The 11,445-nt window shown below is 36.7% G+C and overlaps 1 protein-coding gene across 1 annotated transcript in view; it reads right to left on the minus strand.

The window, feature by feature from the left end:
• The window catches only part of ripor1 (RHO family interacting cell polarization regulator 1), a 42,098-nt gene that overhangs the window by 3,816 nt on the left and 26,837 nt on the right, over positions 1-11,445 (minus strand). The window contains exons 14-22 of the mRNA XM_016494631.1: positions 8,680-9,630; positions 6,870-7,000; positions 6,446-6,602; positions 5,387-5,522; positions 4,996-5,157; positions 4,619-4,660; positions 3,278-3,474; positions 1,435-1,518; positions 1,098-1,188 (exon numbers count right to left, since the gene is read on the minus strand). Of these exons, the coding sequence (XP_016350117.1) occupies positions 1,098-1,188; positions 1,435-1,518; positions 3,278-3,474; positions 4,619-4,660; positions 4,996-5,157; positions 5,387-5,522; positions 6,446-6,602; positions 6,870-7,000; positions 8,680-9,630 (1,951 nt within the window). The remainder of the gene's footprint in view (positions 1-1,097; positions 1,189-1,434; positions 1,519-3,277; positions 3,475-4,618; positions 4,661-4,995; positions 5,158-5,386; positions 5,523-6,445; positions 6,603-6,869; positions 7,001-8,679; positions 9,631-11,445) is intronic.

Below are 11,445 nucleotides of genomic sequence, written 5' to 3' on the forward strand. Positions count from 1 at the left end.
TCAGTCTGTGTGCATTGAATTTATTTAATACACGAGTTTCACAATTTGAGTTGAATTACTGAAATAAACGAACTTTTCAAAAAGCTTGGAGTCAGTATTTTTTGGGGGGGGATTATATATTATATTATAGATTATATAAATTAATACTTTTATTTAGCAAGGATAAGAAAAGATCCTTTAAATTTATCAAAAGTGATGATAAAGACATTTATAATGTTACAAAAGATTTCTATTTCAGATAAATGGTGCTTTGAAATCACAGGAATAAATTACATTTTAAAATATATTCAAATAGAAAGTTATTTTAAATAGTAAAAATATTTCAAAATTTTACTGTTTTTGCTGTACTTTGGATCAAATAAATGCAGGCTTGGTGAGCAGAAGAGACTTCTTAAAAAAAAAACATTAAAAATATTATGGTTCAAAAACTTTTGACTGGTAGTGTATATGTATTTAAAATATAATATATTTAATACATCAATTTAATATTAAAATTATGAAAAAGTTGTTTGAATCAATGATTCAACGACTCACTCATAAACCTACTGGATGAATCAGCGTTTTTGAACGATTCTCTTGAATAAATGATTCATTCAATTATATATTTTTTAAGTCACTTTTCGCCACCTAGTGGCGAAACAATGCAATCGACACAAATGTTATGTGGCAGTTACTTTCAAACGCGGATTTGCTCTATTTTGGTCGCTACCATAGACATCATTGTTTATATCTGAATTATAAACTTTCATCCCAGTATTTCTGTGATAATATGAATGACTGTACGACAGAAATAATACTGTGTAGTTGAAAAGACTGTTTGTGAAGCTGTTTCTTAACCAAACATGGTAACTGCTCTCTGTGTGTCAGCGGCAGTGCGAACACAGATTTGAATGATCCGGTAAGACTTTGTCAAAGGTTTAATAGACACGGGAGAATCGCTGTCATTTAGAAATGAGATCGTGTGGTTGTCTGAATCGAGATTGCGATCTTTTAACGATTAATCGTGCAGCTCTAATTTGCAGCAGATCCATTCTTTCACTTTCATTACCGATCTTTCCTTCATGGGTCCATTTCCTGTTGTTTAGTCCACTGCTTACCTAGCACAAGCAGAGCTTGTTTGGCAGCATCCCTCACATCCTCCTTATCTGTCCGGCACAGATACACCAGCTGCTCGATGCTCTCTTTGGCCTGTGATGCACAAACACAGACATCAGGGCACTTTACTTACAATCCTCCACCAACACTGAGGTGTGATGCTGCATACAATCTGATTCCCACTCAGATTACTAGAGCACATCTAACCACCAGGCTCTTGATGTTATGCAAGCATATATACGTGTATATATATATATATACACAGTGTGGGAAAAAATAAATGTTGATTGAGTGGTGCTGGGTTATTGCGGAGAGATGTTTATACATGCATGAACTGACCTTCAGACATGCGAGTGCTTTACATCCACACACCCGCGTCTCAACACTTTCATCCTCCAGCAACTCTAGACAGCTCACCAGCGCCTGAGACAGAACAGTAATGAGAGACACTGAGTGGATCAAATCAAAATCCTTTCTGAATAACAAAGCATTACAACTTCACTTTGCACTTAATAGTCACGATTAGGGATGCGCCAATATTAAAGGGATAGTTCACCCAAAAATGAAAATTTGATGTTTATCTGCTTACCCCCAGGGCATCCAAGATGTAGGTGACTTTGTTTCTTCAGTAGAACAGAAACAAAGATTTTTAACACAAACCGTTGCAGTCTGTCAGTCGTATAATGGAGGTGAATGGGAATCACGGCTTTGAGAGTAAAAAAAAACCATACACAAACAAAACCAAATTAAACCCTGCGGCTCGTGACGATACATTGATGTGTAAAGACACAAAACGATCGGTCTGTGCAAGAAACTGAACAGTATTTATATAGTTTTTTACCTCTGATTCATGCAATGTGCGAACTGTTCGAACTGTCCTGAGCGGCGGCGCGTCCTCCTGAGCGCGTTCTCAACAGCAGGTGCGTGAGGCGTCTTCTTCTTCTTCTTCTTGCTTTATGGCGGATCGCAGACTTATAAGTGCATTACCGCCACCTATCTCTCAAATGGACCATCAGATAAACATCAAATTTTCATTTTTGGGTGAACTATCCCTTTAACCCTTGCGATGTGCATAATAATTCCTTTACCTAATTTGGTGTTTTCTGTGAAAAATAACCGGCCTTTGAATAATTGCTTGTACATCTCTAATTAGCACATGTTTTGTATTTCGTTTTGGAACTTATTGAACACAGCTGATGCACCTCAGTTTTTGAGTGAAAAAAGCATTATTGAATATGAATCCAATTTTTTGTAATAATTCCACATAAGATATTTATAAGCAATTTTTTGTAGGCAGGTCATTTTTTGACAAGTGTAAAAAGATGGGAAAAGGTAAAAACGATCAATTATCATTTTTGAGGGGGAAGTTGTTATATCCTGTGTGAGCAAAATTAGTCATATTTAGTCCAATGCGATAACATTACGTAGTATTTTCAAGAAAAAGAAAAACCTGTCCAGGTCAAAATCATTTTCATGTTATGGCTGATGGCAGATAACAGATAAATAGTCAGTATTAAAATTCTATACTATTTTGCCTAAATACATTCCAAATAAAATGTAAAACTAAAAACGAGAAATTATTAGTTTATTATTTTTAAAGATTGACTTTAAGTGTTAGTGTTATTTTAGTTTTATTGATATACTATTATAGTTCTTGTTAATATTTAGCATTATTTTTATTTGATCTGTTTTTATTTTAATTGTAAAGTTTTAGTAATTTTTTTTGTGTATTTTGTAATAATAATCGTATTCATTTTTATTTTAAATATGTCTAGTGCTTTTGTTTATTTAAATGTTATTTTGTTGTAGTTATTTAGTACTTCAAATTTAACTAAAAATAAACGTTTTTTTATATTTTATTTTATTTAAGTTAATGTTTATTTTATTTCAAGTAAGGAAAATTAATAAAAAAATAACCTTAGCATTAGATGACAGGTCAAAATATGGAAAATTTAAACTGTTTAAGCATTTAAAGTGAAAAACGCTGGACACATTTTACAGATGTCTAATGTTTCTCATGATCTTAAACACCATGTGATCTCATACTTAAAGTTGTTACTGTTGTAGAAAAGTATTTTGCCTATATTGGTGTCTATACTTTACTATTATATGCAGCAAATCTGCTGAAACTGTCACCTCCAAGAGTACAAACAGGAGTTTGTAGAGTTTGCACATATCTCACCCTCTCCCTGTGACGGGTTTGGTCAGCTAGACTCCGCAGCAGGGAGCTGGCTGCACTGCACACTTTCCCCCTCGGATCCCTCAGCAGCAGACTGACTGCATGCAAGCCCTCCCTCTTCAGACTGCACTCTGGAGGCTTCTTCAAAGATTTTACCACAACATCCTGATCTCCAGAATGCAGGCACTGAACTAGCCACACTGCAGGAGAAGGAGAACGAAAGAGAGACATGGATGAAACTGATACACTGCTGAGAGAACATTAGGTGGGGGAGGAATGGAAAGATGCACCAAGAAACCACAACGACTGAGAAGTGGAATTGGGGCGTTTGGGACGGGAGGGCTTGATTCTAAAGATTTGTAACACAATCACTCTTGCTAATGAATGTTTGAGGATAGACGAGTATAGTCCATTAACACTTAGGGGGCATTCAAACTTAAAACAATCTGCAACGGCCAGACATTGTTCATTTTCAGTGCGAGTTCTCAATTTCTAAAGACGTGGAAAACTTTCAATGTAAACTGGATTTTGCATTCAAATCACATTTCGGATGGTATTCTCTGTCAAGCATCAAGCATCAAACTCAAATCTTGTTACAATGAAAGCAATTTTAGCACAGGAGGTGGCTGCATTGTTGGTCAAAGTAGCTATTTTTGCTACTGAACTCGTTCTTAAAATACGATCATGAATACATGGGATATAATGCAGGTAAAAAAATAAGATGTCACACTATTTTGAAAACAAAACACTAAACATTTTCTGGCCACTAAAAATGAACACCGGTGGCAAGAATGCGTTTGATAATCAGTGTTTTATTGTTGTAAGGATCCACTTAAAAGTATATATTTAGATTTATGCTTACGGCAATAATAAAACTCTCTATGGGCTAAAAATAAATAAATCTACTGCTTAAAAATTTCGGGTTGGTAAGATTTTTTTGTATTTTTAAAATAAGTCTCTTCTGCTCACCGAGGATGCATTTATTTGTTCTAAAATACAGTTAAAACAATAATACTGCAGAATATTATTACAAATTAAAATAATTGTTTTCCATTTTAATATATCTACAGCAGCCATGATCACATGATCTTTCAGAATTCATTCTAACATGCTGTTTTGGTGCACAAGAAACATTTTGTCTTATTATTATTCCAGGATTCTTTGATATATAGAAAGTTAAAAATGGCATCTATTTACTATCACTTTTTGATCAATTTAATTAGTCCTTTATTGGAAAACAAGACAAAAATATGATGTTATGAAGTGGACGCACAACTTCCAATCTGTTTGTCACTGCAAACTGCTGTCCATGTGAACAGCCCTTTTTATGACACTCAAACATACCTTCTTCAGCCAGCTCAGGAATGTGTGTGTCCAAGTCATTCACGCACACACACAGACACACACACACAAGTTCAGTGTCACAGAGAGTCAAAGAAAATTTGATTTAGTCTATTGAAATGTACACACTTTTAATTACAGAGAGTCAAAGAAAATTTGATTTAGTCTACTGAAATGTACACACTTTTAATTACACCCGGTGTCATCAGAAACAATGATTAGCGGGATATTAAATCCTTCCCGGAGATGAAATACAGGAAGTTAAGGTTGTAATTTATGTTGATTAAAGGATTGTACAGCAATTTCAATTTAGAAACCCATCTCCCAATAACTCATTTACAGTGCTTGTTCATGCATTAATACACAACACACACACATACCTGTGTCTGTGAATCCGGCTCCTCTCTCAGGGAGTCTGCTGGCGTAAGTGTTGCTGAGTGCCTGTAAGAAGGCCTCTGTGGAGGTGCTGTAGACACTGCAGCCATCCGTGCACTGCCTCCACAGCAACACAGCCCCTTGGCACTGATCTAACTGAGGAACAACTGCTCCGACATGCAAAGAGAATGTGGGAAATAGAGAAGGTTGTGAGGAAAAAATCTATGAAGTAACATTCTGTTGTAGAATGTAAGGCCTGTGGTGCATTAAAAACATTGCATTTGCAAAGATGAGCATTTGCAAAGAAATGAGTGCACAGGTAAGATACAACTAAAACACCACAGAGACTGATGCAAAGTCAACAAAACTAAAGCATTATAACAGTTTGAGACTCACCTTCCTCTGGTTGGATGACTTCGCCCCTCGAGTCCTTCACAACCCATCGTATGAGCTCGAGGACTCTGGCCTCCCTGAGAAGTCGGTCCAGAGCATACATCTCCCCACAGCGCAGAGGCCCAAATGTGCCTAACCTCTGTTCATAAAAACAAAACACAGAGTATGAATACAGATGCTCAGACTTCTGTTGGTTGAAATGTATTTACACTTATGTTGAAGGCAACAGAAAAAAATAACAGAATTCTGTTTTCTTGCCATTAAAAATGAACACTCTGGAAGGAAAATAGTCTGTATCCTGTTTGTGATCTCCATTTGAAAAACAGTACCAACGTAAAATATATACATACATATTTATGCTTAAAACAATAATAAAACTGTCCACGATGTAAAAAAAAAAAAAAAAGTTATAGTATGAAAGTACGAAAAGTTTATGCTCACCAAGGCTGCATTAATTTGATCAAAAATACAGCAAAAACAATTTGTTACAATTTAAAATAACCATTTTCTAATTCAACATATATTAATTAATCCTAATTAAACACATATAGATATATATTTATAAACACTCAAGTTTAACTTTTAGACAATTATACTTTTTTGGACATACCTTATAATTTTAGACATCATTTTTTTTATTTATTCAAGATCACGTCAAGTTTTAACATTTTTTTTTTGCTTAAAACTTGTTAGTTATAGGCCTGGTATCACAGATGGGGCAGCCAAGACTAGGCCTTAGTTAAATTAAGATATTTAAGCTTTCATAAAAATGCCTTGCAAGAAAACGTTACAGGTGTGCATCTTGAGACAGAACAATGGCACTGACATATTTTAAGATATGTCAGAGCAAGATATTTTCAGCTGAGAGTTCAAACATGCATTTTAGTCTGGGACTAGCCTTAAATCTTGTGTGTGAAACTGGGGGATTATGTATTTACACGTATATTCAATGCCATAGAAAAATGAACTGAATTCTGCACACATTCTCAGTATTTCAAGTTGTTCCCCCTGTATATGGGACTTAATGTCCATATCTAGTACTATAAGAGTACAGTAACTGACCAGCAGCTGTGAGCTGCAGTTCTTCAGATGAACCAGCAGGGTGTGATCTAGAGTCGGGCAGCCTGTGCTAAAAGGACCGGAGGGAGTATCCCAACATCGGGCTTCACAGCCCTCATCCTCTCCTGCGCTTTCCACAGCCGCTGGCCGCTCCTCTGCGCTGTATCCATCACAACACACATGAGAACAAACACAAGCCAGAAAATGACAACACAATATATTCAGAAAAAAAGTAGAGCTGGGATTGAATAGATAAAGTTGTGAAATCAGTCACTCAAACTAACGGTTCTCCTTCAAGTCACTAGGTGGCAGTAGTGTAACATAACATTATAGAAGCAATGCATTTTGATGAAGCAACCTTAATTTCTTTTTGTGCTATAAAATATCATTTGACAGCAGAAAGATGAAACATTTCTCGAGTTCTGACCTGTCTGTCACGCTCTGCCTCTCGCCATCCTCCTCCTCTTCCTCCGGGTCTGATGTATTAAGGAAGTCAAAGCTCCCTAGAGCCGTCTCAACCGTCAAACTGACACTGGATGAGCGACTACGACTCCGTACCTGCAGATGCACACATTTGCAAAATTACAAATGAAAAACTCTTGATTTTAAAGTATATAATGTATCAAAAAGTTATTACAAATTACATTTAAACTATTAGCTAAAAGAAACCCCAGAATTTAAGGCTTAAAGTTAATGTTCAAGTATTAGTTGTTTACAAGATAATGTCAATTACCTCATAAAACATTTTTGACTTGTAAAAACAAGCAAAAATCACATTTACAGTAAAGCATTTCCAGTGTATATTGGGGCAAGACTTCACCTCAGAATATGTGTCAAAATGCACAGAAGTAGTCAAAAGATTGTAAACATGAGGCTTTTGTGACAGAATAGTTAACTAACCTTGTCTGGGCAAGTTAAGTCTAATCTTTCATCAAATATGCACATTTCTGATATTAAACTCTCGTGAATACATTAAACAAAACACTTCTAAGGAAAATGCAATACTGCAAAAGCAGTGTTTGTTTTTACAAATAGAGGAACAATTATATCTGTTAATCCACAACATGACACAGACACTGTCAGTAGACAATTAAATTATATAACCTGGAACATTAATAAATCCAATTCTGGAAAAGACACATTGTGTTTATTCTATGACTAAGCTAAGTTGTGCCGGGAAAACCTCTCTGTAGACACAAGATGAAGCGGTTAATAGTGAAAGCAAAGGTCATGTCTTTGATTAACTCTATTGTCCCACTGATGAAGACCAAAGTTTCTGGACCCAAACCCGGATCTGAGACTTTGATGGTTATCGTGGGGCTTGGATTCGAGCAATAACCAAAGGCTTCTGCGACCAAAACATCGAGAATCTAAGGCAGCCAGGAAGTGTTACACCCTAAATCTGTGAACCCTCAACTGCATGCTGGAAAGGAGAGAGTTTAATGCTGCATTTTCTTCACTTTCAACCTCTTTGACCTTCTCCAACTCATAAAAGTTTTGAAATGTTGATCAAAGATGGTGATCTAGATATCTAACTTAATTTGAAAGTAATGGTGCATATACTGACACAACAAATGGGTCAAATTTAAATCATAAAAATGTCATGTGGTGTAAAAAGTAATAACATTTTCCACACAACTTAAATACATCTTGAGTCTACACATCAGGATAACTTTTTCAAAATTAAGACTTATGATTTATGATTCACACCTCTGAAAAATTCTTTAAGGATAATAATTTAATTATTTTAGAAACACGTCACCAAAATTTCTTACATAAATACATATTTATAATATATATTTCTAATTATTTCTAATATGTTTTAAATTATTTTTTGAGGATGTTTTTTCTGTATGTTGGTTGCATCGCATGACGGTGTCACCACATGACTTGGTAGACAATTTTTTCTTTCAAATATTAAGTAGCAGTTTCAAATATTGAGTAGTTTTGGTAAGAACATCTTTTTAAGTAGTAATAATAAATGACTATGCCCAACTATTTAATACAGTTTTCTTTTCAAGAATTTCAGAAGGTTTTTCTTCCAGGACATTTTATCACCCTGACATTTGAAAAACATTTTTAATACAGAAATACAAAACATGCTCTTCAAAGAAGAACAGTTTTGAAATTGCTTGAATTGCATTTTTTTTGTATTCATGAATAAAATAACAGATCCGGACCAAAAAAAAATGCAATTTTACCAACCCTAACCCACAACAATAAGGTTGAGCACTCACTGTTAGTGCCTCCTCCAACAGCTTCAGCTCTTGCTCTAGGACCTGTAGTTCTGGGAACTGGCCTCTGTAGTCATCAAGGGAGGACAAAACAGCACCAAGGGCCTCCTGCAAACCGCTGTCTGCTGATTGTCCCTCCAAATCACCCATGGGTCTGGTGTCTACTAAAGAACCAGACTTCTCTGCCAGCAGGTCATCTGTTTGTGTCTTTGTGAGGTGTGGCTCATGAGAGGAATCAGTCCTAGGATCCTCGGAGTCCATCTGCTGTAACAAAGCATTAGCATTGGGGAAAGAGTCTTTGTCTCCACAGGTGGGCCTAGACGTGGGCTCTGTAGCTTTTTCAGAGTCACAAGCAGGAGAGCTACTTTTTGAACAGTTCAGTGGCTCAGCGGGACAGGATGGCTCACTCGTGGAGGGATCAGGAATGGGGCAGGTCTCCTGAGTGTCTGGTACTACAAAACACGGTTCCGCTCGGAGGGGCATATCCATGGCAATGTCACTTACAAATACCGAAGAGACCACTGAAGTCACTTCATGGGCCTCCAAGGATTCCCCACCCAGTCTATCTGTCAAAACACCATCTGCGCTGTTCTCGCTGATGTGGCTAAGGGAGCGAGAATAGCGGGGATGGCCATTGGGCACTTCCTGTTTCACAGGAGCCTCGGTGGTGACTGTTATGGTGGCTGTTGGTTTCTTCAGATCCTCCTCTTCTTCCTCCTCCTCATCCTCTTCTTTCTGATTGGCCAGGCGGGTGGGAGTAGAGGTCGTCGATTCGCGGGGTGCAAATGAGATTTCAATGGCAGGAGGAGCAGTTTGTACCTCAGGCTGTACTAAGTTCTTGTGTGCATGGCGCATTCCCAAGGAAAGCTGAGGACTAGAGGAATCGTCAGAGGATTCGGAAGAGTTTGACCACGCCGTTCCGTTCTCCATCTCCTCTTGTCTCCTCAACATATTCTAGTGGGGAAGAAAGAGATTATGTGGACATAAACAAATGATTATACATTATAAATAATTGACGTAAAGACCCTTTCACATGACTCACAGAAATGTACCTCAAAGCATCAAACTCTTTGGAGCAAAAGCTGGAACACAGCGCTCTAATTTAAATACATTGATTTCTATGGACAAAGCTGATGACACTGACTACTGTTCAACAGTTTGTGGTGGGTAATATTTTTAAAAGTTCTTGACGGAAGTCTCTTATGCCTACTAAGGCTGCATTTATTTGATTAATTAAAAAAAAAACTAAACAAAATAAAAAAAAAAAACTAATTATCATTAAAATTTTAAATAACTTATCAATTTTAATACATTTTAAAATTTAATTTATTCCTGTGATGACAAACCCCGAACTTTCAGCAGCACAAAAATGTACACTACCATTCAAAGGTTTGGGATCACTGAGATTTTTAAAGAAAAAAAATTTGAAAGAAGTATCTTATGCTCACCATGGCTATTTATTTGATCAAAAATAAAGTAAAAACAGTAATATTGTGCAATATTACGATTAAAACCCTCTTTTCTATTTTAATATATTTTAAAATGTAATTTATTTCTGTGATGGCAAAGAATTTTTAGCAGCCATTACTCTGATCTTCAGAAATCATTCTAGTATGCGGATTTGATACTTAAGAAACAATTTCTTATTACAATCAATGTTAAAAACAGTTGCACTACATAATATTTTTGTGGAAAAATGTCCTACTTTTTTCAGGATTTTTTGATAAAGTTTGAAGGGTCAGGATTTATTTGAAATAGGAATCTTGTTACATTACCATAAACGTCTTTACTATCTTATATGTGTGTGTGTGTGTGTGTGTGTGTATACATATATATTACACACACACACACACACACACACACACACACACATATATATAGTGCCTTGCGAAAGTATTCTCATACCTTTTTTTTCTCACATCAATCTACTCTCCATACACCATAATGACAAAGCAAAAACAGAACTGTCACAACTTTGTAAATTTATTATAAAATAAAAAAACTGAAATAAGTACATTGCATAAGTATTCAACTCATTACTTTGCTGAAGCACCTTTACAGCCTCAAGTCTTTTTGGGTATGATGCAATAAGCTTTGCACATCAGCATTTGGCAATTATCTGTCATTCTTCTCCTCGCCTCTTCACCTCTCAAGCTCTGTCAGGTTGGATGGGGGCAGACGCACATTTTCAGGTTTCTCCACAAATATTTGATTGGGTTCCAGGCCAGGCTCTGGCTGGGCCACTCAAGGACATTCACAGAGTTGTCAGGTGCTTTTTTTGCAAATTCCAAATGTGTTTTCATGTGTCTTCACTGAGGAGAGGATTGAGTCTTGCCACACCAGCATGAAGCACAGATCAGTGGAGTGTTGCAGTGATGTTTGTCCTTCTGTAGGTTTCCCCATCTGCATATATGATCATGGAGCTCAACTAGAGTGACCATCAGGTTCTTGTTCACCACTCCAACCAAAGCCCTTCTCCATCAGTTGCTCAGTTTGGCCAGGAGGCCAGCTCTAGGAAGAGTCCAGGTTGTTCCAAACGTCTTCCATTATGGATAATGAAGGCTACATGATTCTGTGAACGTTTAATGAAGCAGAATTCTTTCTGAACTCTTCCACAGATGTGTGGCTTGACGCAAACCTGTTTCTGAGCTCTACAGGTAGTTCTTTTTACCTCAGGGCTTGGTTTTTGCTCTGATATGGCCGGCAGCCATATCACCCTGTAGCCCAAGACTGGTTGCCCACTGAAGCTAAGCAGGGCTGAGCCTGGTC

Source organism: Sinocyclocheilus anshuiensis, unplaced genomic scaffold (genome assembly GCF_001515605.1).
Source record: "Sinocyclocheilus anshuiensis isolate Anshui unplaced genomic scaffold, SAMN03320099.WGS_v1.1 scaffold286, whole genome shotgun sequence".
Lineage (NCBI taxonomy): Eukaryota > Metazoa > Chordata > Actinopteri > Cypriniformes > Cyprinidae > Sinocyclocheilus > Sinocyclocheilus anshuiensis.